Source organism: Cherax quadricarinatus, chromosome 7 (genome assembly GCF_038502225.1).
Source record: "Cherax quadricarinatus isolate ZL_2023a chromosome 7, ASM3850222v1, whole genome shotgun sequence".
Taxonomy (NCBI): domain Eukaryota; kingdom Metazoa; phylum Arthropoda; class Malacostraca; order Decapoda; family Parastacidae; genus Cherax; species Cherax quadricarinatus.
In genome coordinates, this window is record NC_091298.1 from 47,619,670 (window position 1) to 47,636,096 (window position 16,427).

Genomic DNA, 16,427 nt, shown 5'->3' on the forward strand with positions numbered 1-16,427 from the left:
TCCATTTTCTGTATTTCAAAATATGACCATGCATTTTTTACCTCAGTACTTTTTAACTTTGCATATAATATAATAATTGTAAAATTTTGTTTCTACAAAATTTGTTTTGCTTCTTACATTGACATTTTTGTACATTCTTCAATTATGCTTTGAATATAGATATAAGCAGTGAAAGTAAAAGCTTCATGATGTATATACTAAATAATATAGTACATATTGAAAAAAGGATAGTAACATTGATTGATTTCCTTAGATTATACTTATTGAAAGGTGATTCAAAACTAGTTGCTATCACACAAGTTCAACTAATTCACTCAGATGACAGTAAAGGTTAGCTGTAATGTGGGTACTATTTAAACAGTATGTAATTGCCCTAAAAGATACAGTATCTCAATATTATAATAGGTTCAAGTGAATGTTGTGTGCTGTAAAATAAAACTTAGATTTTTACAGTGGTGTGTGCAGACTCTCCACTGGACCTGTTAGAAACCCCATTGGATTTTCATCCTGTTGAAGAAACAACAGGAGGAGAGTAGGTGCATGAGAATCAAAAGTAAGCAGAGTGTAATGTTATTTATACAGTTTGTACAGTAGAGTAAAATATTTACCTTTCTGAGAATTACCGTAAAGTATAACATATTTACACTTTGTACATTAATGATAAGTTAGGATTGAGTTTCATTATCATATCTGTATTATTAAACATAGTCATGTTTGGAACCGTGATGGATGGTTTTGAATAATAATTCAAGATAGTTTTATTATATTTAGTTAGCCAATTCAGTGTTTGTTAAAAGCAAGTGCAAGTTTCAGTCTTATACCTATATACATACCAGATTAGTTCTAAAGATTTCAATATATACATGTAACAAGCTGCTTTATATGTCATCAGTTGAGGTTCATTTCCTGAATTATCTCTAAATGTTAGTGCAGTGTTTGTGAGCCATGTGGCCTTAGCATTTTTTGATTAACCCTTTTAGGGTCCAGACCCATGATCTGAAACTTGTCCATGGATTCAGGTATTTAAAAAAAAATCTTATTTTTTCTTATGAAATGGTAAAGAATTTTTTTCTGAAGGTAATAAAACAAAAAGTATGAAATTTAACTCTTTCAGGGTCGACAGGCCCTCTTCCAGACTTGTTCTCAGGGTCGACAAATTTTCAAAAAAAAAAAAAAAAAATTCTTATGAAAAGATAGAGAATCTTTTCCCAATCATAATGACACCAAAAGTATGAAATTTGATGGAAAACTTCCGGAATTATGCTCTCACGAAGTTAGCGGTCTCGACGATGTTTACGCATCGGCAATTTTGCCCAATTTGATCCCTATTTTCAGCCAATTCCAGTGTACTAGTCGACAAAAATCATAACTATTTTGCTAGAACTCCATTTTTTCTATCGAACGAGTACAAGAAACCACCCATTTACCAATTTCAACTATCCAATAAAGTGGTCAGAATTTAGCAATTTTGCCAATTTCACACAAATTTCAAAAGATGCCAATTTCCAAATAGGGTCCAGAATAAACAAGTAAGACATTCCTGGCACTAAAATAACATTTCCTCTGTGTACTACCGCCCACAGGATGGGTATGGGGTGCATAATAAACATATTAAACTAACTAACTCTGTTCATTAGTCACATCCCCAGGCCCCTCTTACATTCTTTTGCTTTCCACTTTGAATTTTTATTCTCACAAAAAATGGAAAGATTTACTGTTATGCAGACTACTGCATTAGTGTAGAAATGGTATAAATATTATCAGCGCACTTGTGAAAGAATATTAGACTCGCCAATTGACGTGTATTGAACGCGTAGCATGATTTGTTTACTTTTGAACTTTGGCAAAAATCAAAGATTTCTGCTACTTTGAGCTCAATTTCAAGGTACTTTTCATTGCAAAACCAGTCAAAATCATCTCAATTTCTGTAATATGTCTTCCATTCTATAAAATGAGACCAGGAAAACTAGAATACCACCATAAATACTATATGAAAATACAGTGCAAAGTCGCTGTTTTAAACCAAAAACACTCAGTTTTTATTCTCATTACGCACTGTGCTGCAGGATTTTTTTTTTATACTGCGCACACTGACCACATAGACCCATTTTTTCATATGTAGTCCTACCAGCTTTCTCTCACTATTTGAGGGCGCTAGAATTTAGGCGTATTCGTCAAAAACCTTAGTGTGTAAGCCGTACTAGTACGTCAAAAACCCTGAAAGGGTTAATGGAAAATTGATGAATTTATGCTTTCGCAAATTTTACTGTGTCATCGATATTTACGCATCGGCAATTTTTGCCCAACTTGAGTCTCATTATAGGCCAGTTACATTGTTCCAGATGACAAAATTCTTATCCATTTCGCTAGTATACCTTCTATTTTATCAATTGAGCACAAGAAACTGCCCAATCAGCTAATTCTGACCAATAAAGTGATCAGAAATTGGTAATTTTGCCAATTTGACACAGATTTCAAAATATTCCAATTTCAAAATAGTGTCCAGAATAAACCATGCAGGCATTCCTGGCACTAAAATAACATTTCCTCTGTTCACTAGTTACGTTTCCAGGCTTTACATATAAATTATATTTTGATTTTTTATTCACCAAAAATTTGTATTTGCACAAAAAATAATATCAGCACATTTGTTAACACATTAAGAGTCATTAGACCCACCAGTTGAAGTGTATTGGATGCGTGACATGGGTTGTTTATTCTTAAAAATCAGCAAATATCGAACATTTCCACTAATTTGAGCTCAATTTCAAACTATTTTGAATCCTCAAAACCCTCAAACTCATCACTATTTCTGTAATATATCCTCCATTCTATTAAATGAGACCAAGAATACAAGCATAAAAACCATATGAAAATACACCACAGAGTTTCTGTTTTAAATAAAAAACGTGGTCACGGATATTTTTTCCTCATCATGCACTGTGTGCTGCAAGATTTTTTATATGGTGCACACTTACTGCATTAACCCATTCTGTCATATTTAGTAAATGATCCAACTTGGACCATTTACTTTGTAAATGGTCAAAGTCAGACCGAAACGTCATCGTAAGCTCCTCTCTTCTATGTGTGGGTTATTTGTGTATTGTTCCAGTCACGGTATTGGTTTTTTTTTTTTTTTTTTTTTTTTTTTTTTTTTTTTTTCATATTTAGTCCCAAATTCACTGCTCACAGCTTAAGTGAGCTGAGCTCATTACGTAGCACTAAAACACGGACTCTGAAAGCATTAATTCAGAAATAGGGAGGGCATATAACAGAAGTGAATGTTTTAAGATATTTGGAAGTTACCAGCAAATGAGTCAGTGAATAATGAGGTGAACCATAGAATAGATAGGGAAAAAAATGTAGGTGGTGTGCTTACCTACTTGTGGTTCCCTCAGGAGAGAAGTTTATAGAAGCAAAAAGAAAAATGTGCTAGACTATAATGATAACAACACTTGTATATGGTGGTGAGGCATGTGCTTTCAATGTTGCATCAAGAAAGAGGCTGGAGCAATGTTTGGTGTGAATATTATGTAGAGAATATGGAGTGTAGAAATTAAATGGCAATATGAGGTCACCTAAGGTCAAATTTAGAGGACTGAGGAGAGGTTATAGAGGTGGTTTAGGCATTTAAATCTGGTGAAGAAAAACATGACCACGAGGGTGTGTAGAGCTGGGGTGAAAGGAAGAAATAGTCATTCTAGGAAGGGATTGAAGGAGGGGTTAGAGGAGGTTTGGAGTGCTATGGTCTTGAGCACCAGCAGGCTTGTATTAGATAGCAGTGAGTGTAGAAAAGTGGTTCTCATGGCATGACATGCTTTTGGAATGTGAGCAGGATAGCATTTATAAAGGGATTCAGGTTAACAGTGAGCCATACTCAAGTCCTGGAGGTAGGTAGTACAGTGCCTGCACTCAAGAGGAGGATTGGGGATGTTGCAGTTTGAAGTAATTTGAATAGTGATGTCTGCCCAATTCAGACTATTGAAATAATGGCTATAAAAATGCATTTGCTTTTTGGCGGGGCCACCTTACCTCAGTGCAAGATCACCAATGTGTCAGTAATAATAATAATGATAATAATAATCAGGGTGAGTGGAGGGGTGAGGATGTTGCAGTTTGAAAAGTTATCTGAACTGTGTTATCAGCACACTTGTAGTAAGACTGCGAATGAATGAAATATGGTGACTGCATCCTTATTTATATCTGAGCCACCCAGCCTTGGTTGGAGACAGCCATTGTTTTTAAAAATATTAAAAGTTATCAATAAGAGTATTTATTGCTCTATACTAATCATGTTGTCAGTAACTACTACAGTACTCTAATGATGGTGTCATCAGTAACTACTATAATAGGACAGTTAATGGCACGAGTTACTGACAAGTTGGTAGAGTGGAAACACACAAATGCAGTTATATAAAATCCTTGACAGCTTTTTGCATACACATTGGACTTTGCCAAGTAACAGAAGGTAAAAATGTGACCAGCTAGTAGAAGTGGTGAAGATGGTGAAGGTGTGACCAGTTAGTAGTAGTGATGAAGATAGTGAATGTGTGACCAGCTACTGATAGTGTTGAGGATGGTGAATGTGTGACCAGCTACTGGTAGTGGTGAGGATGGTGAATGTGTGACCAGCTAGTAGTAGTAGTAGTGAAGATGGCGAACATATGACCAGCTAGTAGTAGTGGTGAAGTTGGTGAATGTGTGACCAGCTAGTAGTGGTGAATGCGTGACCAGCTAGTAAAAATGGTGAATGTGTGATCATCTAGTAGTAGTGAAGATGAATGTGTGACCAGCTTGTGCTATTGGTGAAGATCATGAATATGTGAGCAGCTAGTAGCAGTGGTGAAGATGGTAAACATGTGACCAGCTAGTAAAGACAGTGAACGTGTGACCAGCTAGTAGTGGCGAAGACAGTTCATGTGTGACCAGTTAGTAATAGTGGTGAAGATCATGAATGTATGACCAGCTAGTAGTAGTGGTGAAGATGGTAAATGTGTGACCAGCTAGTAGTAGATGTGAAGATGGCAAAAGTGTGATCAGCTAGTAGTGGTGAAGATGGTAAACGTGTGACCAGCTAGTAGTGCCGAAGACAGTTCATGTGTGACCAGTTAGTAATAGTGGGGAAGATCATGAACGTATGACCAGCTAGTAGTAGTGGTGAAGATGGTAAATGTGTGACCAGCTAGTAGTAGATGTGAAGATGGCAAAAGTGTGATCAGCTAGTAGTGGTGAAGATGGTAAATGTGTGACCAGCTAGTAGTAGATGTGAAGATGGCAAATGTGTGATCAGCTAGTAGTGGTGAAGATGGTAAATGTGTGACCAGCTAGTAGTAGATGTGAAGATGGCAAAAGTGTGATCAGCTAGTAGTAGATGTGAAGATGGCAAATGTGTGATCAGCTAGTAGTGGTGAAGATGGTAAACGTGTGACCAGCTAGTAGTGCCGAAGACAGTTCATGTGTGACCAGTTAGTAATAGTGGGGAAGATCATGAACGTATGACCAGCTAGTAGTAGTGGTGAAGATGGTAAATGTGTGACCAGCTAGTAGTAGATGTGAAGATGGCAAATGTGTGATCAGCTAGTAGTGGTGAAGATGGTAAACGTGTGACCAGCTAGTAGTGCCGAAGACAGTTCATGTGTGACCAGTTAGTAATAGTGGTGAAGATCATGAACGTATGACCAGCTAGTAGTAGTGGTGAAGATGGTAAATGTGTGACCAGCTAGTAGTAGATGTGAAGATGGTAAATGTGTGACCAGCTAGTAGTAGATGTGAAGATGGCAAATGTGTGATCAGCTAGTAATGGTGAAGATGGTAAACGTGTGACCAGCTAGTAGTAGTGGTGAAGATGGTAAACATGTGACCAGCTAGTAGTAGTTGTGAAGATGGTAAACATGTGACCAGCTAGTAGTAGTTGTGAAGATGGTAAACATGTGATCAAATAGTAGTAGTGGTGAAGATGGTAAACGTGTGACCAGCTAGTAGTAGATGTGAAAATGATAAACGTGTGATCAGCTGGTAGTAGCGGTGAAGATGGTAAACGTGTGACCAGCTAGTATTAGTGGTGAAGATGGTGCATATGTGATCAGCTAGTAGTGGAAAAAATCTCACTAATAAAGGCTTCCACATAACTGCATTTATGTCACTTTACCAACCAGTATGTTTTTTTTATTAACACATCAGCCAAATTCCACTGAGGCAGGGTAACCCAAAAAAGAAGAAACACTTTTACCATCACTCACTCCCTTACTGTCTTGCCAAAGGTGTGCCCAAGCTACAGTTCAAAAACTGCTACATATCTCCACCACTCCTTCAGAGCACAGGCTCTATTTTTCACTTCCAGCACTCAAATCTGTTTAACCAGTGTTTCTGAATCCTTTCATAAATGCAACCAGTATAATACTCTAATAATTGTGTAATTAGTAGCTCCTGTGGTCATGTCAGGACTGACAGACAAACAGGTAGGGACAAGAGGATGGGGTGTAATCAGAGATATACCGCTGACAGTAATGATTGCAAAAATTGAGAATGTGTTATACAGCTGATGCCTTCAATGAAAATTATATTTAGTTAATCTTTGAAAGTTTAGTGAATGCTTTATCCATGTAATATAAATTTTTGCCGGTAGTTCATCCGTGTAATGTAAATTTATGCCCCCTTCCTCCCAGTAGTTCATCCATATAATATAAATTTTTGCCTATCGTTGAATGAATGAATGATGACTGTTTCCTTTGTTTGGACAACTGCTGTGTTAAAAATTTGTAAACTATTTTTTTTACATGGCTGTCTTGCACTGAGATATTGTGACCCTGTAAGTTGCTTATATCCTTATTTTTTAGTTTTCATTATTGAAAGTGAATTTTTATTTTTTGGGGCAATAGAGCTTGAATGATTGATGGTCAGTGTGTTTCCTCCTCTGGGTCACCCTACCTGGGTGTAAAGTGGCAGATGTAACAAAAATTAATTATTTTGAAGTTGCAACACAGCAAATGTGTGTGTACACAATTATAGTAGAGCAAAATTGAATTTTAAAACATTTTTTGATAGTTTCTTATTCTCATAAACTTCATTGCAGTATGAGATAGAAATTATCGTAATTAGGTTAGAAATTAATTCCTACTGTCTGGTGTTTTACACATTTATGTAAACTTCTATAGGGGAAGCAATAGTTTATATAGCTGTACACAGGTTTATTGCTTGGTTATGATTATAATAATAATAAAATGTGTGAGTGAGGTGAAAGTGTTGAATGATGATGAAAGTATTTTCTTTTTGGGGATTTTCTTTCTTTTTGGGTCACCCTGCCTCGGTGGGAGATGGCCGACTTGTTAAAAAAAAATAATAATAATATCTTCATTTACTACAAATACATGTACATGGAGTTGACGTGTCAGCGGATGGATTTATGAAGGATGAGGTTAATCATAGAATTGATGAGGGAAAAAAGGTGAGTGGTGCGTTGAGGTATATGTGGAGTCAAAAAACGTTATCTATGGAGGCAAAGAAGGGAATGTATGAAAGTATAGTAGTACCAACACTCTTATATGGGTGTGAAGCTTGGGTGGTAAATGCAGCAGCGAGGAGACGGTTGGAGGCAGTGGAGATGTCCTGTTTAAGGGCAATGTGTGGTGTAAATATTATGCAGAAAATTCGGAGTGTGGAAATTAGGAGAAGGTGTGGAGTTAATAAAAGTATTAGTCAGAGGGCAGGAGAGGGGTTGTTGAGGTGGTTTGGTCATTTAGAGAGAATTGATCAAAGTAGAATGACATGGAAAGCATATAAATCTATAGGGGAAGGAAGGCGGGGTAGGGGTCGTCCTCGAAAGGGTTGGAGAGAGGGGGTAAAGGAGGTTTTGTGGGTAAGGGGCTTGGACTTCCAGCAAGCGTGCGTGAGCGTGTTAGATAGGAGTGAATGGAGACGAATGGTACTTGGGACCTGACGATCTGTTGGAGTGTGAGCAGGGTAATATTTAGTGAAGGGATTCAGGGAAACCGGTTATTTTCATATAGTCGGACTTGAGTCCTGGAAATGGGAAGTACAATGCCTGCACTTTAAAGGAGGGGTTTGGGATATTGGCAGTTTGGAGGGATATGTTGTGTATCTTTATATGTGTATGCTTCTAGACTGTTGTATTCTGAGCACCTCTGCAAAAACAGTGATAATGTGCGAGTGTGGTGAAAGTGTTGAATGATGATGAAAGTATTTTCTTTTTGGGGATTTTCTTTCTTTTTTGGGTCACCCTGCCTCGGTGGGAGACGGCCGACTTGTTGAAAAAAAAAAAAAAAAAATGTACATGGTATACAGGCCTAGCTGACATCAATGACATAGTACTATATAGAAATCCCCTTGTTATGCTGGGCATTACGGGCAAATTAGGTCAGTTTTGTCCCAGGATGCGACCCACACCAGTCGACTAACACCCAGGTACCCATTTTAAACTGATGGGTGAACTGGGACAGCAGGTGTCTTATGGAAACATGTCCCTAATGTTTTCCAGCCGTACCGGAGAAGATTCAAACCTCGGACCTCAGTGTGTGAGCTGAGTGTGCTAGCAGTCAAGCTACGGGACACCTGTAGCTGTACATTATCTGTAATTACTATTATCTAATCATTCTACAAGCAGCCTCTAGTCTAATACATCCACTATATTTTTACACATTCCTACTTCTGTGGTCTGCTTCTTTACTGTGCTCTTTCTATCATTCTTATTTATATACCTTCTGAGGATATTAATGTGTATAGAGGTAGAGGTCTTAACTAATATATCAGCATCAATCAAAAATATTTGTTAACTGCTCTAGCATTGTAAAAAAAATTCCTCACTTCAACTCAATAAATTTAAATTTAAAAGTCATATAGGTGGGATGTAGTCTTATTTTTCACGAACTGTATTTTGTATGGGAAAAGTACAAATATTGGGTAGAAGAATGTAGGTTGTCTTTGCACTTGCTTTTATATTGAAAAATTTAGTATATAATTCTTTAAGTTTTTTATGTATGCAAGTTTGTATTGGGTCCTACTTGGTGTTTTTCATATGGGCTTCTATATTAATTTCTGATATTCCAGTGTATTACTTGGTTTGATTGCACACACAAGTAAAATTATGTACCTTGCTAAGGGCAGGATCATTTGGAGCTCTGCACACTACCACAGTTGCATTTATGTGAATGTTAAATATTCTTCTGGCAGACTTTTACCCAAATCCCAGATTCCTGTTTAGTCACGTATTCACTGTATAATTCAGTGTAAGAAACAATTTCATGGTCTCAGATTATATGGCATCTGTCTGATGGATAAAAGTCTTAATACTGTGGCAGTAATAATTCACAATTAACCTATATGGAGAGAAAAATTTAGACTACATTTCAGTCTGTCCTGAACTATTATCAAGTTATGACATTTGTCTCCTAAATTAAACGATAAACTCATGTTTCACATAAAATGCTTTATGTATTGTAATTATCTCAGTGAAAGTAATTCATGAGCATACATTTCAGTAGTAATTGTTAAACAATATTTCAACATAAAGATTATCTTTTTTATAATTAACAAACAGGTTCATTTTCTTTTTGAAGGTAACTTCCCAGTAGCATTTTTTAACAAAGTAGGTCCTTTGTATTATAAAATATACAGTTTATATTGTATAAAATTTAGTTAGCAGTATTGAGCATTTTGATCTGACATTCAAGTTGTTTTCCAGTTAATGTTAGAAAGATAAAATATAGTTTATTCTAGAATAACATACGACAAAAAGTACTTACATTTCTTACCCAAGCAGTAAAATCATTAATGATGATGAAAAGGGAGACAACTTGGATGGCAGTAAGTGTGCAAGTTTATTGTATTGAACTTGCTTACAATTTTAAAATCAGTATTCATCCACTGTACAAACCACATCATTACCAAAAGAAGATCCTGCTTGTGTTGTTTCAATTTTGTAATTAGTGTAATAAGTTTTAAGAATTGTATAATACATTTTTATATAAGCTTGTATGTTATTGCCCTATAAGACCCTTATGGATTTAGCACTTGGTTGGAATTATAATAATAATAATCTATAAAATATGGGTTTAGTGCCTTGTAAACATGATGATTATCCTGTAAGAAAGAAAATGGAGAAGCCTTAAAGCCTACACATTAACTACTGTAGTAAACAGTGTCACTACTGTAGTAAACTATCATTACTGTAGTAAACTGTATCATTACTGTAGTAAACTGTATCATTACTGTAGTAAACTGTATCATCACTGTAGTAAACAGTATCTTTACTGTAGTAAACTGTATCACTACTGTAGTGAGCAGCAGAAAAACGGAATGTAGATTATTATTATTATTATAATCAAAAAGAAGTGCTAAGCCACAAGGGCTATGCAGCGCTGCAGGGTAGGGAAGGAAGCAAGGGTACTGGGCAGTAGAAGGGGGGAGGGATGATCAGTAGGTTACAGAAAACAGCAGGGCAGGGGATAGTGCAGGGTAGAGGGCAGCAAGAGATTGAGGTAGAAAGGGCTGAAGGTATCATCAGAGTTTGTGAAGTAAGTCAATTGTTGTCAAAAAGTCAATGAGAGAGTCCGGATGCAAGGTGGGTCCATCAGTGAGAAAGGAAGGTAAAGAGAGAGCAGCGGAGCAAAGACGATGTTGGAGGTATATTCTGCGTGCTCGTTGATAAAGTGGGCAGTCTAATAGAATGTGGCTAACCGATAATGGAACCTGACAATTCTCACAGAGAGGAGCAGGGCGCCTCTCCATGAGATAACCATGAGTAAGACGAGTATGGCCAATGCGAAGACGGGAGAGTAGTCTCCCAACCTCTGCACTGGTGACAAGAAGACGGCCAGTAACCTATACTCGGTTTAATAGATTGAAGTTTGTTACCGAGCAGAGTAGACCAACGTTGTTGCCAACGGGTGTGAAGGTGGGTAGCTATTGCAGCAAAATAGTCCGTAAATGGAACACCTCTATATGAAACTGGTAGGTCATGTACTGCTGACCGCGCAGCAGTGTCTGCCTGTTAATTGCCCTGTACGTCAACATGACCAGGGATCCAACAAAAAACAATATCTTTATGCTTGGAAGAGATGCGGCGTAGCCAAAGTTGGATACGGAGGACTAAGGGGTGAGGTGTATCAAATTTCTGTATAGCCTGTAAGCACTAAGGGAGTCTGAGACGACCACAAATGATGACACAGGCATAGATGCAATACGGATAAGCGTTGCAAGAATGGCATACAATTCAGCAGTAAAGATACTAGCTGAAGATAGTAAATGCCCTCGTACGACGCTGTCCGGAAACACTGCTGTGAATCCTACGCCGTCAGAAGACTTAGAGCCATCTGTGTACACTGCAATGGCTTGAGAATGAGAGTGGAAGTGGTCAAGAAAAAGAGAGCGGGAAGCTACCATAGACAGTTGGGCTTTCGAGCAAGGGAGTGAGAAAGAACAGACTCGAACAGCTGGAACTTTCCAGGGGGGTAGGGAAAAGGGAGATGCTACATGAACATAGAGAGGTGGTAATTGAAGAGAAGACAACAGCGAATCTCCCAGGCACTGATCCTGTCGACCTCGCATTGTGTTCTGAGTGATAGATATCTGCATTGTTCATGTGTGGTGAGTTGTGTGATATCATCTGCATATACTAATGTGTGTTGTGATGTGCGGGGTCTGGTATGTCATTCATGTAAAGGATGCATAGAAGAGGAGAGAGCACGGAGCCTTGGGGTACTCCTGCATGAAGGGTGAAGGAGTCGGAGAGACAGTTTCGTAACTTAATTCTCGCTGTACAGTCATCAAGGAAGTTACGTAATAACTTTTTGACGTCCAGAGGAAGATCAAAAAGGTTATATAGCTTGTACTTGTGCCCCGAGTACCAGACCGCATCAAATGCTTCTCCATGTCCTTAACAACCAGGGCCATTGTACATCCTTAGGCTTTACCCTTTATCGGGCAGGACCGCATGTACTCGGTCCTAAATGCATGGTTTTTTGTGCTTGTCCCCCTACTCCCACCGTGCATCTGGGTTCCCGTTCTCTATTTCTGACCAATCACAAGCCTTCCCTGAATTGCTCCAGCTAAGTGGTGATGGCATCTGCTCACTTCCCATTGGTTGAGAGGCCAAAATGTAAATACTTCTCGCTTGGCGTTGCTGAGAGCGATTTTTTTTTTTTCAAGTGACACTCATATACTCTTGGATTTTATCCTCTACAATATCGGTAAGTACTGATTTTTGTGTCTAGTGCCATATATATATATATATATATATATATATATATATATATATATATATATATATATATATATATATATATATATATATATTATATATATATATTATATATATATATATATATATATATATATATATATATATATATATATATATATATATATATATATATATATATTTTTTTTTTTTTTTTTTTTTTTTTTTTTTTTCAACAAACCGGCCGTATCCCACCAAGGCAGGGTGGCCCAAAAAGAAAAACGAAAGTTTCTTTTTTTTAAATTTAGTAATTTATACAGGAGAAGGGGTTACTAGCCCCTTGCTCCTGGCATTTTAGTCGCCTCTTACAACACGCATAGCTTACGGAGGAAGAATTCTGTTCCACTTCCCCATGGAGAATATATATATATATATTCTTCTTCTTTCAACGTACCAGCCGTATCCCACTGAGGTGGGGTGGCCCAAAAGAAAAAACTGAAGTTTCTCCTTTTAAATTTAGTAATATATACAGGAGAAGGGGTTACTAGCCCCTTGCTCCCGGCATTTTAGTCGCCTCTTACGACACGCATGGCTTACAGAGAAAGAATTCTGTTCCACTTCCCCATGGAGATAAGAGGAAATAAACAAGAACAAGAATTAGAAAGAAAATAGAACAAAACCCAGAGGGGTGTGTATATATATGCTTGTACATGTATGTGTAGTGTGACCTAAGTGTAAGTAGAAGTAGCAAGACTTACCTGTATGTATATATATATATATATATATATATATGTATGTGTAGTGTGACCTAAGTGTAAGTAGAAGTAGCAAGACTTACCTGTATGTATATATATATATATATATATATATATATATATATATATATATATATATATATATATATATATATATATATATATATATATATATATATATATATATGTATATATTTAGGTAGTAGGTTGGTAGACAGCAACCACCCAGGGAGGTACTACCGTCCTACCAAGTGAGTGTAAAATGAAGCCTGTGATTGTTTTACATGATGGTAGGATTGCTGATGTCTTTTGTCTGTCTCATAAATATGCAAGATTACAGGCATGTCTTGCTACTTCTACTTACACTTAGGTCACACTACACATACATGTACACATTTATTTATACACACTCATCTGAGTTTTCTTTGATTTTATCTTAATAGTTCTTGGTCTTATTAATTTTCCTTTTATATCCATGGGGAAGTGGAATAAGAATCTTTCCTCCGTAAGCCATGCGTGTTGTAAAAGTCAACTAAAATGCCGGGAACAATGGGCTAGTAACCCCTTTTCCTGTAAAGATTACTAAAAAGAATAAGAAGAAGAAAATTGTCAAAGTGGGAAGTCTGAATGTGCGTGGATGTTGTGCAGATGATAAGAAAGAGATGATTGTGGATGTTATGAATGAGAAAAAGCTGGATGTCCTGGCTTTAAGTGAAACAAAGCTGAAGGGGGTGGGAGAGTTTCAGTGGAGAGGAATAAATGGGATTAGGTCAGGGGTTTCAAATAGAGTTAGAGCTAAAGAAGGAGTAGCAATAATGTTGAAGGATAAGCTATGGCAGGAAAAGAGGGACTATAAATGTATTAATTCAAGGATTATGTGGAGCAAAATAAAGATTGGATGTGAAAAGTGGGTTATAATAAGCGTGTATGCACCTGGAGAAGAGAGAAGTGTAGAGGAGAGAGAGAGATTTTGGGAAATGTTGAGTGAATGCGTGGGGAGTTTTGAATCAAGTGTGAGAGTAATGGTGGTTGGGGATTTTAATGCTAAAGTGGGTAAAAATGTTATGGAGGGAGTAGTAGGTAAATTTGGGATGCCAGGGGTAAATGTAAATGGGGAGCCTTTAATTGAGCTATGTGTAGAAAGAAATTTGGTAGTAAGTAATACATATTTTATGAAAAAGAGGATAAATAAATATACAAGGTATGATGTAGCACGTAATGAAAGTAGTTTATTAGATTATGTATTGGTGGATAAAAGGTTGATGGGTAGGCTCCAGGATGTACATGTTTATAGAGGGGCAACTGATATATCGGATCATTATTTAGTTGTAGCTACAGTTAGAGTAAGAGGTAGATGGGAAAAGAGGAAGGTGGCAACAACAAGTAAGAGGGAGGTGAAAGTGTATAAACTAAGGGAGGAGGAAGTTCAGGTGAGATATAAGCGACTATTGGCAGAAAGGTGGGCTAGTGCAAAGATGAGTAGTGGGGGGGTTGAAGAGGGTTGGAATAGTTTTAAAAATGCAGTATTAGAATGTGGGGCAGAAGTTTGTGGTTATAGGAGGGTGGGGGCAGGAGGAAAGAGGAGTGATTGGTGGAATGATGAAGTAAAGGGTGTGATAAAAGAGAAAAAGGTAGCTTATGAGAGGTTTTTACAAAGCAGAAGTGTTATAAGAAGAGCAGAGTATATGGAGAGTAAAAGAAAGGTAAAGAGAGTGGTGAGAGAGTGCAAAAGGAGAGCAGATGATAGAGTGGGAGAGGCACTGTCAAGAAATTTTAATGAAAATAAGAAAAAATTTTGGAGCGAGTTAAACAAGTTAAGAAAGCCTAGGGAAAATATGGATTTGTCAGTTAAAAACAGAGTAGGGGAGTTAGTAGATGGGGAGATGGAGGTATTGGGTAGATGGCGAGAATATTTTGAGGAACTTTTAAATGTTAAGGAAGAAAGGGAGGCGGTAATTTCATGCACTGGCCAGGGAGGTATACCATCTTTTAGGAGTGAAGAAGAGCAGACTGTAAGTGTGGTGGAGGTACGTGAGGCATTACGTAGAATGAAAGGGGGTAAAGCAGCTGGAACTGATGGGATCATGACAGAAATGTTAAAAGCAGGGGGGGATATAGTGTTGGAGTGGTTGGTACTTTTGTTTAATAAATGTATGAAAGAGGGGAAGGTACCTAGGGATTGGCGGAGAGCATGTATAGTCCCTTTATATAAAGGGAAAGGGGACAAAAGAGATTGTAAAAATTATAGAGGAATAAGTTTACTGAGTATACCAGGAAAAGTATACGGTAGGGTTATAATTGAAAGAATTAGAGGTAAGACAGAATGTAGAATTGCGGACGAACAAGGAGGTTTCAGAGTGGGTAGGGGATGTGTAGATCAAGTGTTTACATTGAAGCATATATGTGAACAGTATTTAGATAAAGGTAGGGAAGTTTTTATTGCATTTATGGATTTAGAAAAGGCATATGATAGAGTGGATAGAGGAGCAATGTGGCAGATGTTGCAAGTATATGGAATAGGTGGTAAGTTACTAAATGCTGTAAAGAGCTTTTATGAGGATAGTGAGGCTCAGGTTAGGGTGTGTAGAAAAGAGGGAGAATACTTCCCGGTAAAAGTAGGTCTTAGACAGGGATGTGTAATGTCACCATGGTTGTTTAATATATTTATAGATGGGGTTGTAAAAGAAGTAAATGCTAGGGTGTTCGGGAGAGGGGTGGGATTAAATTATGGGGAATCAAATTCAAAATGGGAATTGACACAGTTACTTTTTGCTGATGATACTGTGCTTATGGGAGATTCTAAAGAAAAATTGCAAAGGTTAGTGGATGAGTTTGAGAATGTGTGTAAAGGTAGAAAGTTGAAAGTGAACATAGAAAAGAGTAAGGTGATGAGGGTATCAAATGATTTAGATAAAGAAAAATTGGATATCAAATTGGGGAGGAGGAGTATGGAAGAAGTGAATGTTTTCAGATACTTGGGAGTTGACGTGTCGGCGGATGGATTTATGAAGGATGAGGTTAATCATAGAATTGATGAGGGAAAAAAGGTGAGTGGTGCGTTGAGGTATATGTGGAGTCAAAAAACGTTATCTATGGAGGCAAAGAAGGGAATGTATGAAAGTATAGTAGTACCAACACTCTTATATGGATGTGAAGCTTGGGTGGTAAATGCAGCAGCGAGGAGACGGTTGGAGGCAGTGGAGATGTCCTGTCTAAGGGCAATGTGTGGTGTAAATATTATGCAGAAAATTCGGAGTGTGGAAATTAGGAGAAGGTGTGGAGTTAATAAAAGCATTAGTCAGAGGGCAGAAGAGGGGTTGTTGAGGTGGTTTGGTCATTTAGAGAGAATGGATCAAAGTAGAATGACATGGAAAGCATATAAATCTATAGGGGAAGGAAAGAGGGGTAGGGGTCGTCCTCGAAAGGGTTGGAAAGAGGGGGTAAAGGAGGTTTTGTGGGTGAGGGGCTTGGACTTCCAG

The 16,427-nt window shown here is 37.5% G+C and overlaps 1 protein-coding gene across 3 annotated transcripts in view; it reads left to right on the plus strand.

Annotated features, from left to right (window-relative positions):
* The window catches only part of wap (DDB1 and CUL4 associated factor wap), an 83,372-nt gene extending 73,389 nt beyond the window's left edge, over window positions 1-9,983 (plus strand). For all 3 annotated transcript variants that reach the window (XM_053774011.2, XM_053774010.2, XM_053774009.2), the window contains exon 9: window positions 454-9,983. Coding sequence is in view for 1 of the 3 variants with exons in the window: in XM_053774009.2 (XP_053629984.1) it covers window positions 454-514 (61 nt within the window). In the remaining 2 variants the exon portion in view is untranslated. The remainder of the gene's footprint in view (window positions 1-453) is intronic.
* The last annotated feature ends 6,444 nt before the right edge of the window (window positions 9,984-16,427 follow it).